Below are 16,525 nucleotides of genomic sequence, written 5' to 3' on the forward strand. Positions count from 1 at the left end.
GGGCCAGAGACCCAGGACCGTGACAACAAATGGGGTCAGTTATGAGTAAGTGAGTTTTAGTGTTATGCCTCAGCCATTCAGATGAATACAAAGGGGTGCTTTATTCCTCATATGACAAATTCAAACAGGCTACTCCTGCGCTTTATGAACAATCATCTATTCTGATACTGAAACATTCTTATTTGGCAATCCTGAATTGCTCATATGTAAGAACTCTAGATAAATACTGTTATTATGTTACTCTGGCATTTTTATTTTCTAAATCATATGTGCATGTGAGCTCTATGCCTTAAAGGTAATAGATCTTAAAGGCATAGATCCAGTTATCTCCCTTGATAACAAGTGACCTGTGAAGTATGCGAGCTGAGCTGATTTATGTGGCTTCTTCCTAAACTCCCTTTCTCTAGTCTTTCACAAAGAAAGCCTTGTTGTTCAACATTTTATTAATAAATGGTATTAATCGGAATCTAAACCTGTGTCATGTCCTTCTTTGTGTTCAGCCTTTGCCTTTGCCCAAACCAGTATCTTGTAGTGTGGCTTGAGGCCTGTCAAACCATAAAGCTCTCCTCTGTAGCACCCCCGTTCTGTCAGCTCCAGACTTTTGCACACCATTCAAGCTGTCTGTTGACTCTAGTGGAGTTGGAGTTACTGCTGTTTTGTTACAGGAAGATTCCTTCGGCACTGGTCACCCAGTTTCCTCCTGCTTGGTGTGAGTATAATACAACTGAAAGGGAAGCCCGAGCAGCCCTTTGGGCCTTTCAACATTTCAAGATTTTTAACACCACGGTCATTAATAGTCTTTACAGACCACAACATCAGCTCTGTTTATTGCCTGGTATTTTTAGTGGAAGCGTGGTAACAACTTCATTGGGGTTGTCAGGTAGGTGATGGTCCAATCCTGAGTGTTTTGTTGATTTATTTCCAACAACACCTCTTGAAGGGTGATGTCACCCAACATCCACAAGGATGCCTTGGTAAGCTAATTGTTTCAGCATAGTTTAAGTTTATCTGCCTCTCCAACTATATCTTACAGGAACTATAATATCTTCTGAGAAGACGACCATGACCAGATGCTTGATGGTCCAGGGAATGGGGGAGCGAAGACACTTGTGGTTGTTCACTTTCCTGCTAGGATAATCACCAGTTGTTGCAAGACCTGATTGTGTGTACAGGTGTAGCAGCCTCGGGACAGGCTGGTTTTTGTAAAGATGTGCCTCAGAGTTGCAGGAGTTTGGAAGAGAGTACACATTACACAGTACACGGCATCTTCTCCCACCCACTGATTTAAGTTTTGGGATGTCAGATGGATAAATAATGATCAACAAAACCTTCCCAATCTAAGCCTTTGTTGGATCACTCCTTGTGCTGTGGCTGTGGCCTTTAGACCCAATTGTAACCATATAAATCAAACAGAAATGGTAGCAGGTTTGTTTTTTCACTATTAGGATTTCCAAAGCGTTAGTGGAGACAGAGATCTTATTTCATTTAGTTTTTGTTTGTTGTTTCAATTCATTTTAGTTTAAGTTAGTTCCCATAGTGAGTTTCCATGTTTCAGTGTAGCTTAACTGTTTGAAAATGTTTAGTTTTAGTTTCGTTTTTATTAGTTCAGTGTTATTGTAATACCTACTGATACTGGAAAATCGGTATTGGTGTTAAAATCTAAAATATTTTTGAAAGCAGTTAACTCACAGCCTTGGAGACCTTTAAAAACTCAGTAAACATGTCCACCAAAGCCTTTTTTTTATAACAAATTTTACTAAATTAACAAATCCTATTACTAAATGTTGTTATTTCATTTTGTTAATTTATCACATCGCAAAACCGTTTCAGTTCATTTTATCTGTTAATTTTTCTGAAATTCTAGCGTTTATTTTATTTTAGTTAACTGGAATGCCCGTTTTCCACATCTAGTTTTATTTTTACATTTTGGTTAACCGTAATAACCTCGTGGTGAAGACGGATTTCTGAGCAATAGCATCATCTACTGGAGACCTGCTAAATACCACTATTGTTGGACAAATGTATTTACAATAATGATAATAAAACCCTGATCAATCAAATAGTATAACTTATATTTTCACTTTTCACTTTAAAACTTCGGTAAAATCAGTAATACTTATATTTTTTAAATATACACTCATTATGCATTTGTTGCTAAAAACGAGGAATTATAGGTTAAATTAACACCGAATAGTAAGTGTAAATGACAGAAAACAGTAAAATGTTTGCCCCGAGTCAATTATTGATATCACAATGTTCTCCATCAGCTGTTTAAAGAAAGAAAAAATTGCCATTACGTCACTTACTGGAACGTGGCCAGAAGGACAACTAGATATTTTGACCCCATGTCAGTGCCATAAAACAGTCTGATCTGTGCAAACTTTTTTACACTCATATATATCAATAAATGTTTTAGTTTATTCAATAAAGGCGGTCCTCATCAATAATAAATATTAAACAAATGAATAAAAGCACATTACAATAAGTGAAATAGCAGAGGAGAAACACGGGGTTCCGGCGGGCCGCGGCAGACGAAGAATGTAACGCACCCTTGGCCACTCGGATGAAGGCGGTGCTACTGGTGGCCAAGCAGCAGGGCCTTGCCTTTGTGGTTGTAGAAAGAGAAGATGGCTCCCGTTTTGGAGAAACAGCTCCCGGGCGCAGCTGGGACAGGAGACAACAACAACGAAGAGGAAGAAGGGCAAACTCTCTGGCAAGTCCTGCTACTCTTTTAACGACTTCATGCTTCCGCAGGGCCTTCTCAGAACAGCACAGCCGCCATGGTTCTGCTTTGTCACTGCCGGTTTTTCCCTATCAAACACCGGCCCGGCTAGTACCAACGTTAGCACTAACTGAAGATGAGCGGTCAGTCTGTTAGCAGATCAGCTAACATCAGCTAGCAGGTTTGCTGCTGCTCCTCCTGATGTTAAGCTAACACTGCCTTGTAGTTACCTAGCAGAGGAGTTTTACTAATACAGTGAACGTTAGACACTTTCCAGGGCGCCATTCAAATAACTAGTACCTTGATAGTTTATGTCAAGATAAGAGCTAAATACTAGTTAGCGTCTTGATGCAGGATACAGTAAGCTAATAGTAACGTAAACCTTAGAAACCCGTTAACTTAAAGAGAAACGCAAAAAAAAAAAAACATGATAGCGTCTTTAGATAATAGTTGCTCCTCGGTAAATTCATGGATCCAGGATTGAGCTACTTAATTCTGTCGTACCGGTCAATGGAAACGAATTATCATTTCCTGCTTCTGTGCTGTCTTGGAGTCATCACTGGACCGGCTCAAAGAGTCAAAAAGTGATCGTAATCAATGAAGTTAAGGTGTGTCCAACTAGATACCGGTTAACAGTTTTGACACCACGTTTGACTGCTCTGAGATGAGGAGCTGCTGTCAGTCTGATCACAGTCAGTGTGACTTGTATATAAAAATCTACCTGTCTTTTTCTTATCTGTAGGTCCTCAATACTGAGTGAAGTTTCAACTAGATCGAGTTCAAAATTGCCTTCAGGAAAAAATATCCTGATATTTGGTGAGTATTGGTTACATGTGTGAAAATTGAAGTTTCTGCAGTTTATTTGTGCTGGTCAACCCTGAGAGGTAGAAGAGGGCAAAGCAGCTGCAAAATCTAATGATTGCACGTTTCTGAATTGCACTTTGAGCTGCTTAACCCCCACCCCGGGCTGAGGTTTGAACTAAAGACAGACATAATAAACAGAAGAATATAGGGTATTCTTCTTGGGTGGGGTCATATTTATTCGAACAGGCCCTCTGAAAATGTGAGAAATGCTGCTTCTCATCAGGCAGGTTTGTGTGAGAGAGTGTACATTGTGGAAAGCCTAGACATCCTCCTTGAAAGGAACGGAAATGCATTTGTGCATTTTTTTATGTCATATAATTTGTTGTTTAAAAATAACACGAATATAATCTATTTATCTGTATTATGAATAAAATATTTTGCAGGTGAGGATGGTTCAGGAAAGACGACACTCATGGCCAAACTTCAAGGAGCTGAGCACAACAAGAAGGGGAGGGGACTGGAGTATCTGTACTTAAGTGTCCACGATGAGGACAGGGATGGTGAGATTCACTGATGAACCTTGAATGTGGTCTCTGTCATTAATCTGCAGGAACCTTTATAAAATAATTCCACCTTAAAACTGATTATTATTAGTGCTTGTGTTTAACTAGCATTTTACTTTCTTCTTGCAGACCTTACACGCTGTAATGTGTGGATCCTGGATGGGGACCTATACCACAAAGGCCTTCTTAAGTTTGCTGTTACTGCTCAGTCGCTACCTGACTGTCTAGCTGTGTTTGTTGTGGATATGTCACGACCTTGGACCACTATGGAGTCGCTGCAGAAGTGGGCCAGTGTCCTGCGCGACCATGTGGACAAGCTCAAGATTCCACCTGAGAACATGAGAGAAATGGAGCAGAAGAGTAAGTTACATATACACCAATAATAAATGCATATACAGCAATAATAAACGCAAGGCTTGTATTTAGAACACCCCCCCCCCACACACACACACACACACACACACATACACTCTTGTTGATCTAGCTTTACATTCATACTTGCATTCATGCACGTAGCTTATAGAGTGAAAAACTAACATCCCCTGAAACCTCAGCATTAGAAATGTGTACATTTTGGTCAAGTAGCTGGCATCGGTCATGGTTGAGCATTTCAAAAGACACATTCACATTGTTAAAATATCAATAACTAGCATATCTCCAAATAGATCTCTGTTTTGTTGAAGCAGATCCACTTATTGAAATGGCGATTTGTTATAATCTGGTCATTTTCCTTCATATATCAAAATGCAAAAATCTGACTTGAACTGACTCTTTAAGGCGAAAACGTAAAGGAAAAAAACAAATGTGCCTAAAGCATCCCATGGTGGATGCAATGGTAGTGTTACATAATAACCGCTGGACTCCTTGCTGATTGGTTGCTGTATAGCATCGAAGGCAAGGACTGTATGTTATTACACTTTGCTGAGGTGGATTCCAGGTCATCATCAGAGAGGCCCATGATCCTCAGCTGTGTGCTCTTGCTGGAGGCAAGTTCTGCAGATCAATGACTGTGATGCACTCAGATGTTGTTCTCCTGTTAATTTTAGAATTGGGGCATCTCATGCTTATGAACGCTTCTTTTGTATTTGGAAAGATTGTTGGTATTCAGATAAGTTTATTTCAGCCTCCAGGGTTTGCTCAATGTTCTTGTCAGCTCCCAAACATTGCCTGCTGCTTTTGCTCTTAAAAGTGCCAAAAGAGATTGGACAGAGAAGTAAAACTGGTTATATGCTAGATGAGTTTGACAGCACAGGTTCAGAGAGATTGTCACTGTGTAACATGCCAACACAAGTAGCCTTGTCTGCAGAAAAACGTGTGAAAAAGAAAAGAGAAGCTGCTCAATAACTGATGACTAAAGCGCACTGAATTGCTTTCTGTCATTTTGTCCACTAATAATTGGTTTAATGACTTTCAGTTAGCCCACAAGTTTGCTTTCGCTTTGAGTAGTTGTATTGGAATAAAATTACAATTGGCTGATATAATGTAGCAGAAAGCTTTCCTACCTGGAATGTAGACCTCATACCCTGTGTGGATTGCTGTTTTGTGACTACTGTTGTTGTTGGTGGTGGTGGTGTTGTGTTTACTATTTGGTCCGTTTTGGGTGACTGACTTGTTTGTCAGACTTCTCTTAACATTTCATTTTTGATGATCCCTGTCCAATTTAGCCAAGGCCTCTCAACGAAATAAAGGATCTTCTGGCATGTAAACGATAATGTAAATAGCAGTGAGGACTAGTCAGATTTTAAACGTGTGACCACGAGTGTTTGAGTGAGAGTCAGACCGACAGACTGGAATTGTGTGAGTGGCTTTTGTCCAGGGAGTCTTGCAGTCATCTTGCATCATGGTTTCCTCCCCTCTTACAGCAGCGTCAGGGACAGGAAGGGACGTAACTCAAAATTCAGTGGGCTGGACGTTCTGACTCGTGCTCTGTTCTGCTGTAAATAAAGTAGGCTGGCTGCTGGAATCATCTCAAACTAAATAACAGGATAAACCTACTGCTTCTCTACCGCTCGTTGAATGGAAAACTATTTGCGTCCATGACTTCTGTTAGTAATAGGCTTGTTTATCTGCAGTTGCAGTAATTATGTTTTGAGGCAGTTTTTGTATATAATAAACAGTTGAAGAGTATTGTAGAAGTTCAGTTTGACTTAACAATAGCATCCAAGACCAAATGTTATTAGGTGAAATTAGTCTGGCCATAAGACTACTTTATTTTTAGCTGAAGTTGAACTTTTACTAACATCACGTGTATACCTTCGAATTTAGAAAGAATATATACTAATCGGTGCTTTTGCAGTACTTAAAATGTAGTACACACAAAGTATTTGAAAAGTCCTTAATGAAGACCGCTGATGCATTTTGACCTCACCCTTGTTTGTGGAACAGATAAGTAGGTCTTAGTGGGGCAAAGTCTGTCTCTTTAATGTTTTTATTTTAAAGTGACAGTCCACCAATCATCTCTCCTTTCAGCATTAAATGTTGCTGTTTTGAAATCACTGCAAAATGTCATGTTTCTGTACATGCTGCCCAAAGTAATATATTTTTTCTTTCCATTTACTTACAATATTCTCAGCCTTAATCAGTTGTACCAAATAACTTTTAAGGGGTTTTTTGTGTGTGTGTGTTGCAAACAAAGGAAAGTTGAGACGCGGCTCACATTATCTCGGGTGTTGCATGCATGGTTGTCATAAAACTTGAAGCTGCCTTAATTCAGCCTTTTTTTTGGTCTTTCCTGTGTTCTGATAAAATCAAAATGTTTAGTATTGCTGTCTTTTATTTTGTCTTGTCTTATCTTATCTATGCCTTTAAAACTCAGACTTAAAAAAAAACATTGTCTTTATATATGAAAGCATTAGGGGTTTGAGGCTTGAATCTATCTTTTCAAAGTCTTCCAGTATAGGCCAAGCATAATGTGAACAGCATTCATCATTGCTTTGACCAAGTGTGTGATCAGGTCTTTTTCAATAAATTTACTACATTTTGGAATGCTTGGATCCTTTGGTAGTCCCATTTGGCCTATGAACTTTTTGTGCATACGTACTGGATTTGTGCAGCTGTGCATCTTAAGAAGGGTTCTCGTAGCTTTTCAGACCAGTTCTCATCCCCTGTATAAAATTCTTTGCCTGAAAGTAAAGGGCTTGACTCTAAACACCAAGTCAATCTGGCTTTAGCTTTTGAGGAAATAGGCCATGGCTTCCTGCATAAACCCCCACCCCACCCTTCACACTGCAGCTTTGTAAATGTCTGGACAGCTGGGATCAGCACAAGAGGAAAATAAAGGATGTCTTTTTCTGTCTTTTGAACAAGGCATGTTATTTAACTGGAAATGTAACATTGTAATTTTCTTTCTGTGATGCTACACAATGCATACACAGCAGTGACTACTTGTGTGAACATTTAAATTTAGACTGTCACTAGGCAGACATAGTCTTATCCTGATATACCACTAAGAAGCTTTATTTGTGTTGACTCTATGATCTAATCTGAGGAACACAGTTTGAGGCCTTGCACAGCAATTAAAACTGTGCTATAAAACAAAGTTTATAGTGCTGAAGAAGCTGCAAGTGGCTCATTGCTCTTTCCAAAGTTACAAGCAAAGATAATGTGCACCTATAAAATGCTGTCAGTGCTACAGAGTCCCTGAGGTCAGACCACATTTGTCACCTTAGTGTTGTTTATATTTTAGGGCTTTTTTGTCAGTGCTGAAGTGCTAGATGCCAGGCAAGGAGAATGGAAAGGAAAAAATAAAAACAGTGGGTCGAGACTCTGAATACTAAACTAATTTTCTTTATTTCTGTAGATCTGGAGCTTTGCGTTCACTAATACACACAATTTACCCTTTTTTCCCCTTTATTTTGTCTTCTAGTGATAAAAGCCTTCCAAGAGTACACAGAACCAGAGGATGCCACCCCATCCTCCCCACAGAGACGAGCCCCAACAGCAGGAGAGGATGAGGACGTTGTGTTACCACTAGGGGAAAACACACTCACGCACAACCTGGGCATTCCAGTGCTAATAGTTTGCACAAAGGTATAAACCGCTTAAACCAACCAGAATGTCACATTTGAAGCCGTTTACAAATGTTGCTATAAAAAGCTTTTTAGAAGTACTTGTTTCTGAGATGTAACCGAGCCAAAACTTGGAATCTTAATGATAATTAATCTTGGTAATGTATTACAACATTGTTTCTTTTACTACACAAGAAGGAACAGCTGCTGGTCATCTAAAAAGCTACTTGTTGCGTCTGTGCCTCTACAGTTTCAGTTTTGGGAGTTAAACTTACCGTACAATCTATTTCCCCAGCGAGGCTTTGATTTCTGTGGAGGGCATGGATGCATTTCATTCAGGAGCTTCTTAACATGCTGATAATTTAACTGTGTCCTCAGAAAAGTCTAAGGATACCTGTTTTAGGTTAAGCTATTTTGGACAATCTCTAGATAATGCCAGAAGCATCCTGTCCTTGGCTGCTGCCATGATTTTTGTTTGTAGCCACCTGTGTTCGGATCTATAGATTTTCTAAACTGTCTTTTTGTATCACAGCCAGGAGATCAATAGCTCCTTCTATTTAGGACTGAGTCGTCTGCCATAAACAGGCAAAGGAAACCTTCTTTAACACCCTGATATCTGTTCTTCTAGCTGTTCTATGTGATTGAATTCCCACACTAGTGAGCATATTTGGCCTAAAATCCCATGTGGAGACCATCCCCACTGATGCATTTATCTGTGTTCTTACTTTTATGCTGTGCTTTGTGAGGCAGTATTTACTAATAAAAAGTTACCATTATACTTGCCTGTTAATCCTCTAGGCAAAGACGGGTGCTGAAAAGCACAAGGTAGCCATCAGCAGAGCTTCACATGCTAGCTGTGGCTGGAACATGGGGAATGTGCCTTTTTTTATTTTTTTTATATTAATTAATTTTTTTATCATTGTGGCCTCTGAATAGCTCTTGTCAGAGGAAAAACTACTAAATCTGGATAAAATGTCTGTTCGATATCTCAAAGATATTTCAAAAGACTCAAAATGTCTTTTCTTCTCCAACCCACAACATCTCCAACTCTCAGAGAAAAGGTTATGAAACAAGAAGTTCACCTATATTCACAGGAGTGTACCACTCTACTCTGCTCAGTTATCTGTCCCTCAGGTATCTGTTATCGCAGATTAGACGGCTGGCCAAATGGTTGACTAACTTTAAAAACCAGTGTGTTATTTGGTTTTAATTGTCTGCCACTAAAATCTTCTATTTCCTTCTTTATATCAATCATTTTTGCTTCAATTCTTAAGTGTGATGCGGTCAGCGTACTAGAGAAGGAGCACGACTACAGAGACGAGCATTTCGACTTCATCCAATCCCACATCAGGCGATTTTGCTTACATTGTATCCTTGTTTTTAATGCATGTCTTTTTTTTTATTTAATTTTTTTTTTTTACTCTTGAGCTCTGCCATACCTTGAATTTCTGTATGTGGCTTAATATCAATTAATATATGACACTAACCCAACAACTGCTGCCTTAACTTAACCTAACAGATGGAGCAGGTCTGATCTATACCTCAGTCAAAGAGGAGAAGAACCTGGATCTGCTTTACAAATATATAGTACATAAACTGTATGACTTTCAGTTCGTCACACCTGCCTTAGTGGTGGAGAAGGATGCAGTGTTCATGTAAGTAAAACTAGTCAACCTTGTCCCAAATATTAAAACCTGTTTGTCATATTGTTAGCAAACAGTTTGTGCTGGCATCTGTCTTCAGATCTTTTTGAACAACAATTTAAAAATCTTTTCCTTCTCTTTTAGTCCATCCGGATGGGATAACGAGAAGAAAATTGGTATTTTGCACGAAAACTTCACAACAGTCAGACCAGAAGATCCATTTGAAGATTTTATCACAAAGCCTCCAGTACGAAAGGTATAAAAATGCAAATATTGACCAAACGTAAAAGTTACAAAAATGCAGAAGTATTCCAGAGCTTTTTGCTCTGTTCTTCTCCTTTTTAATGGCATTCTTGTTTCCTTTGCTCTTCTTAACAGCTGGTTCATGACAAAGAGATAAATGCAGAGGATGAGCAGGTTTTCCTGATGAAGCAGCAGGTAGATGTGGCCTTCTCCCCATTTATCATGATTTCTGTCACCAGCCAGTGAGCTTGATATGCGTTTGTTTGTTGTTTTTTATTTTCTGATTTTGATCTAAGCAGGATCTCAAAATCAGGTCAGATATCTTTCACTGGAAAAAAAAAAAAAAAAAAATCAGTCCTTTCTAACATATTTGCGGTGATCTGCTGCTTTCACTGTTAAACAGTGTTTTATACTGCAGCCGTGTTGATCTGAAACTGTCACATGATATGAAACATTACCCTCACTTCCTATTTTGTGAAAAAAAATAAACCAGGAAGACAATTTAAAAAAAACCGTAACTGAAGTTGCAGGTTAGTATTGCCCAGTGCTTTAAGTTCCTTCTACTGCACTAAATGCCCCCTTTATTTATTAATTTGTCACAGTTTTCTTGCATACATTTGTCTTTGATATTTTCAGAATGAAAGAAGTTGTATCAAAATATGTTACCTGAAAATAAAGGATAGGGAAAACCTGTTGATATACTAGTAATATAACAGAAATTGCATCTAACTCAAGCTTTTCTTTTCTTTTTTAGTCTTTATTAGCAAAGCAGCCAGCCACACCAACAAGAGGAGCAACGGTAAGTGACTTAAGGTTCCTCAAATGTGAAATTATTTTTTTCTTTTTTTTCTCTGGATAGAAAAACGTGAGCTGCTTTTGTTTGTGGCCACGCTTTTATTCTGGTTCCTGTGTTTTAGGAGTCTCCAGGACGGACAGCCTCAGGGTCTCCACGGCCTGCAGGCCGTGCCGGACAGACAGCCGTAGCCAGTGGCTCACCAATGACCTCTGTCAAGAAGCCTGACCCTAACATGAAACGTATGTTTGAAAGGAATACAATTTCAAATGTCAATTAATGAGAATCACACTTTACATTCCAGTACACCCTAATTTCTGATGTTTTGTTATGTAGACTCACTTTTGAGATAGAAAGGGTATTAAAGATTCTCTTTTGTCATCCATATTATTTGAAATCAAAGAAAAAGAACAGATTTTCACTTATGTTTTTGCTGTATGAACATTGAGCAAGTTGTGAAGTACTGCCCTCTAGAGGTAACACTACAAGAATTCCCACAATGGTGGAACTGTTCAGGTCACACATTTCCCATTATTATATATACAGTCAGGGTTTAGTGTATTCTAATTTTTTAATGTCAGTCTATTAACTATATTGAATAGTTTTTTTTTCTTGGTTTGTAGGAACATAACTCTTTCAAAATAAAATATTGTAGAATATTTTGTTTGAAAAGAAAGATAAATAGTTCCCATATTGGTGCCAAACACCACTCAGTGATGGGCAGTGAGGAGCTTTTGTCTTCAATTACACAAGAAAGACTTATTTTGGGGGGGAAAACAAAGTGGATTATATGTGTATATTTATAAACAAGTTCCCTTACCACCACCACCACCCCCTCTCTCATTTCTCCTACAGCGGGAGCTGCCAATGAGGGAGTGCTGGCTAACTTCTTCAACAGTCTGTTGAGTAAAAAGACTGGATCCCCTGGGAGCCCAGGAGCTGGAGCAGTGGGAGCTGGAGTGCAAGGCTCTGCCAAGAAAACAGGTACAACCTCTAATTCCAGTGCTTTCACCTCTGATCTCAGTGAAAAACAGAAGTTGCAGATTATTTAACCCCTTCTCTCTCATAGGTTAGCAGTTGATCTCTTACCAAAGCAGTAAGGATTATAGGATGCTGTGTGTTACAGAGTGCGTGCACTCTAAATTGCAAACACTTGTTAGAGACTGTGGACCATTTTGCTGTCTGGAGATTTATCTCTACAGCCTGAGTGAGAAGGTTAAAGCAGGAGAAAAAAGTTGTCCTTAGACTGAACTTCTGACAGCTGAGGAAACTTGTGGCAGGCCTGTATTGATCATCCCACCCATCATAACTGCATCTCACTCACACCATACCTTGTCCTGCCGCTTTTGAGCTCTATTAATTAATCTTTTTTTTTTAACTTAGGTAACATTTTTTTCTTTGTTATATTAAATGTAACAAAGTCAAATATTGGCTGTGCGATAGCTTGATTGTACCCCGTGAAACATGAGAGAAATGATTGCATAACTCATCTCTGCCTGAGAACACTAACATGTACTCTGTTCCAGCGCTGAGCAGTGTTAACATCTCTGCAACAGGATAATGCATGTTCCTTTTGTCTGATGATTAGTTTTGCATGTGTGCGTGTTAACTGTGGCAGCAAGCCACCAACCTCCAGCATGGGAACGCATCACCATTCAAACCGCATCCATCCATCCATCTGCTTGCCATAGAAAGCTGTTTTTATGAGCAGGCGCAGAAGCTACAGGAGATTACTTTTGGGCTTTGTCTCCTGTCTTTTTTTCCAAGGGCAGAAGCCGGGTTTGACTGATGTCCAGGCTGAGTTGGACCGGATGACTCGCAAGCAAGACTCCATGGTGTCAGCTAACAACATACCACCACAGACAGAGAACGAAGCGTGAAGGCAACAAAAACAGCTGCATCGTCCACTTAATACTCTGGAAAAATATATGTACATGTGAGCATAAAAAAAAACAAAACAAAAAAAAATTGACCAAATTCCTAACGCCTGTATCAGTCAGCACACAGTGGTTTCACTGAATGAGATTCAAAGGCTATCAGAAGGTTGGAGAGGGAGTGGAGATGAGAAGAGAAAGAGAACATAAATGGAGGTATTAATGAAATAAGTGCTGAAGGCTTGGCTTTTTCTATCCTCTCTTCCACTGTAAATGTTATTTTGTAAGTTTAGGGAAATGTGTGCACACTCCCTGGCAGTCAGCCTGACCTGCTGGGCTGAAGGCCCCCCAGATTCTGGGCTCATACACTCTACTCATAGGTTTAAGAGTGGCAATATACTGGTTCCTCTGGTTTCGCTTGTCATACTGAAGGAATTTGGTTGCATTTGGAAAAGTATTTAAATATATTCATTAATAAATTCAAATACTTGCAAGCATATGTAATATTTACAAAACAATGTTGGATATGATACTGATGTATTTATACAAACCTCCTCCTTTTTATTTCATGTTGTGCACCATTTATCGGTTTAAAGAAAAGGCTCATCGTAACATGTAAAAATGCCACTGACACCATGACACTAATATGACATGTTCAGTTAGCGGATAGCATATCAGTCGCCCTAGTCATCTCGAAGAATTCTGTAAATATGAATACAAAAAAAATTATTCAGGTTAACTTGATTTTGTATAAAGCGCTTTTTTTTTTTTTGTCCAAATTCTTAAGATAGCTTCTTTGAATAAAATGGTTTGACAAGAAGTTAGAGGTCGCAGCAGAATTGCTTCTTTAGCTACAGGTGGGTATATTTGGGGGAGGGGATGGGGCAGCATCTTTCCTACTATAACTCCTAAGTGCCTCGCACAGTTAGCTGTTTGTGTCATAGTAGAGGTGCTTGTCTGCGCAGGAGGAAACGCACTTGTAGCACCATCGGTTCAAAGGTTTTTTTATCAATTTCTCGTCATCCAAATAATTTATTTCGTTTTACTTTTTTTTTTCTTTTTTTTAAATGTACAACAAGCCTGTGGTCGCTTCTATTCTTCAGAAATACGATTTCTGTGGCCTAGTTCATAATGTTTAGAGATTGAATGCCTTCATAAAAACTGTAAGGCTGCTGATACTGAGAAGGAACCACACGATGGAACCTTTGGGTCCCCCAGACTTACTGTGGTTGAAACCACTCATTTGCAGCCAAAGCACACAGGCACACACACAAAATTACCTGCTGTGGTTTGAACAAAATGAGATTTTCTAACATTCAGTGTTAGACACCACTGTCGTCCTCTGGTTTCACATGTTTTGCTCTCGCTGTGTTTTGCATGTCAGTTTAAACATTCCCAGTTTCTACGTGAAGTAGCTGTAGAAGCTCATCCCTGTAGAAAACCTGTTGTTGTTTTGGTTCGGGGTTTTTGTTTTGTTTTGTTTTTCAGATCAGGTCTTTTGTTTTTTCCGGCCCTTTTTAGTGCCCATTTAAGATGACAACCTTTGCCTTCAATGTACAGCTAACAGTTTATCACAGCAGGCACCCTGCCTTCACGGGAAAGCTCCTAATTAATTTGTGTGTCCTTAAGGGGTTGCTTAAATGTCTTGTGTCATTTCTATGCTTTTTTTTTTTTTATCAAAAATTATACTGTACCATATCAAATTGTCTGTATAATATTTATGGTTTCATGATACCATAATCAAAATGAAATGTACATTTTCATTCTTAAATCTCTATACAAGGCCCTACTTAATCCCATGGATGGTGTATTTCAGTAACTTTTGCAGAATGAATGGCAAGTGATAGGAGAGCAGCTATTTGCTACAAATAGCCAAAAAAGAAAAATGAAAACTGGAGTGAATTGGAACAGAACCAAAGATGCATATTATCTGCATTTGTAGTCATCCATAAGATTAACCAGCGGCCTTTTTTTGTTTGTTTCTTTTGTCCAACTCTTGCATAGAGCCCTTGCATTCCAAACCTCTGACTGGCCTATAACATTTTTTTTAAGTAACACCCTGTAAAATGGTAGAAATGTCTTTCTCTATTAAGCCGTGTCTGGAGTTTCAGCAGACAGAAGGGGGCGTACCATAATTGTGTTTTGGCTGTTGAAACTGGTCTTTGAACAGTCAGCAGGTTTTTTGTTCAAACATTCGCTCTGTAAGGGAATAGCAGTGTACCGTCTGCTTCGTGCATTGTCACAGTGATTCAACACAGCAGTTCTGGGTTTACTTTAAACAAAATGAAGCTCTTATTGTTTTTACTTTGCTTTGTTTTTGTGACTGGTTGGGGGGAAACGTGCACTCGAGGGCCCGTTGCCGACGTGGATGAAGCACAATTTCGGAACAGCCAGGAGCAGCATGGCCGCATTTTGGAATAAGCACTTTTCTTTGGACACTGTTGCTACAGCTGCAGATGCAGAGTGCATCTTTTTCTTTTTGCCTTGCCTCATTTCAGAATGAAACAAGATGTTAACATGCACAGAGAAATTGCCATTTTGCTGCTGAGGTTGTTAAATGGGCCCCTTGTGGTTAACTATGGAATAACACATTTCTGCTGGCAATATTGTAACTAATACAAATCCTCTAACAATTGCTGCCAGTACAGCTTTCACTGTAGCTAAACTACGGATAAACCCCCATTTGTTTGCACATTTGGCATTTTTGGTCATGATTTTTCATTTTGTTTCAGAATACAGAGATTCGTCATATCACACTTATGTTTAAAAGAAGTTTGAACTGTTAATTTGTCAACAATATGGCCACACTTGTTAAATTTGGCATTTAGCTGAGTGGAATGAAGTGCTCTCTTGCTGCTTGTGCTTGAAAGTTGGACTTGGATTACTTTTTGCTCCCAAGATGGATTTTTGTTTTCTTCTGGTACACAAATTCAGTGGAAAGCAACTTCCTCTTCTCATCCTAACTGAATTGCCTTCGACCACTATCGACAGTCTACATCTATACGAGACTATGAGCTTCTGCTTCCAGTCCTTTTGTATTCAGGATATCAAAACATTGTAAGCACATGGCTGGCTGCACTTTTGTGCCCTGGGATAATTCAGAAGCTTGATTGTATGTCTGTAACACAAATTCTGTAGCCTTCAAGCTGCCATGCGGATTCTAGCTTATTATGCCGACAAAGATAAGGAAAATGTTTATCAGACCCCTGGCTTCAATAAAACCAAGAATCCAAACTTTTGTTGGCTTCCGTGTGTGTGTGTGTGTGTTTGTACAACATTTGATTAGAATTGTGTGTGATGAGAAAGCAACGGTTACAACTTTAAGTCACACACATCGACCTGTGAGATCTACATACCCCTAATCCTAACCCTATATTATAAGAATGTGGGTTTTTTTATTTTTTTGGCATTGGAAAATTTTCTTTCTTGATCCTCGACAATAAGGGGACAAAAATAAATCAATATTTCAGATTTTATTTCGCTCAGATTTTTTTTTGAAGTGCTTCATTTATCTCTAAAACATTGTGATAACTTCTCACCATGTTCAGGGTTACAACACATTTATACTGTAGTTGTAATTCAATGTATTACACCAGTCACATGCATAGTGTCGGGTTTTTTTATGTTTTATTCCAAATGTTATTTCCAGCATCTTTGGACTCCTGCAATTACCTAGGCAACCTTTAATGCTGCTTAGCGCCACGAGAGAGCAGTAAAGTACGGGGGTTGGGGGGGGGCTCTACAGCACAGCTTATGCCCCTGAAAAAAATTAGGCCTATCCTTTCATTTGTTGAAGTTAGACTAACTTTACATATATGGTACGATTTCTAACCTGCATTGACTTCTTTAATAACTCGGTGAAACCAACCTGCTTTA

The 16,525-nt window shown here is 39.0% G+C and overlaps 1 protein-coding gene across 3 annotated transcripts; it reads left to right on the forward strand.

The window, feature by feature from the left end:
- The first annotated feature begins 2,497 nt into the window (after nucleotides 1-2,497).
- On the forward strand, nucleotides 2,498-15,887 carry dync1li2 (dynein, cytoplasmic 1, light intermediate chain 2). Of its 3 annotated transcripts, none has more exons than XM_005724232.2 (13): nucleotides 2,498-2,713; nucleotides 3,465-3,538; nucleotides 3,970-4,086; nucleotides 4,219-4,449; nucleotides 7,955-8,118; nucleotides 9,371-9,464; nucleotides 9,616-9,751; nucleotides 9,884-9,995; nucleotides 10,118-10,177; nucleotides 10,737-10,781; nucleotides 10,900-11,017; nucleotides 11,631-11,759; nucleotides 12,548-12,628. In XM_005724232.2, the coding sequence occupies exons 1-13, from the start codon at nucleotides 2,628-2,630 to the stop codon at nucleotides 12,562-12,564; spliced, it is 1,383 nt and encodes a 460-aa protein (XP_005724289.1). In that variant the 5' UTR covers nucleotides 2,498-2,627; the 3' UTR covers nucleotides 12,565-12,628. The 3 variants fall into 3 exon arrangements, with proteins under 3 accessions (XP_005724289.1, XP_005724286.1, XP_005724288.1); XM_005724229.2 differs by having other exon boundaries at nucleotides 2,499-2,713; nucleotides 12,543-15,887; XM_005724231.2 differs by lacking the exon at nucleotides 2,498-2,713 and adding an exon at nucleotides 2,782-3,330 and having other exon boundaries at nucleotides 12,543-15,887.
- Nucleotides 15,888-16,525: the final 638 nt, after the last annotated feature.

This window comes from Pundamilia nyererei, unplaced genomic scaffold (assembly GCF_000239375.1).
Source record: "Pundamilia nyererei isolate P.nyererei 1_Seehausen unplaced genomic scaffold, PunNye1.0 scaffold00011, whole genome shotgun sequence".
NCBI lineage: Eukaryota > Metazoa > Chordata > Actinopteri > Cichliformes > Cichlidae > Pundamilia > Pundamilia nyererei.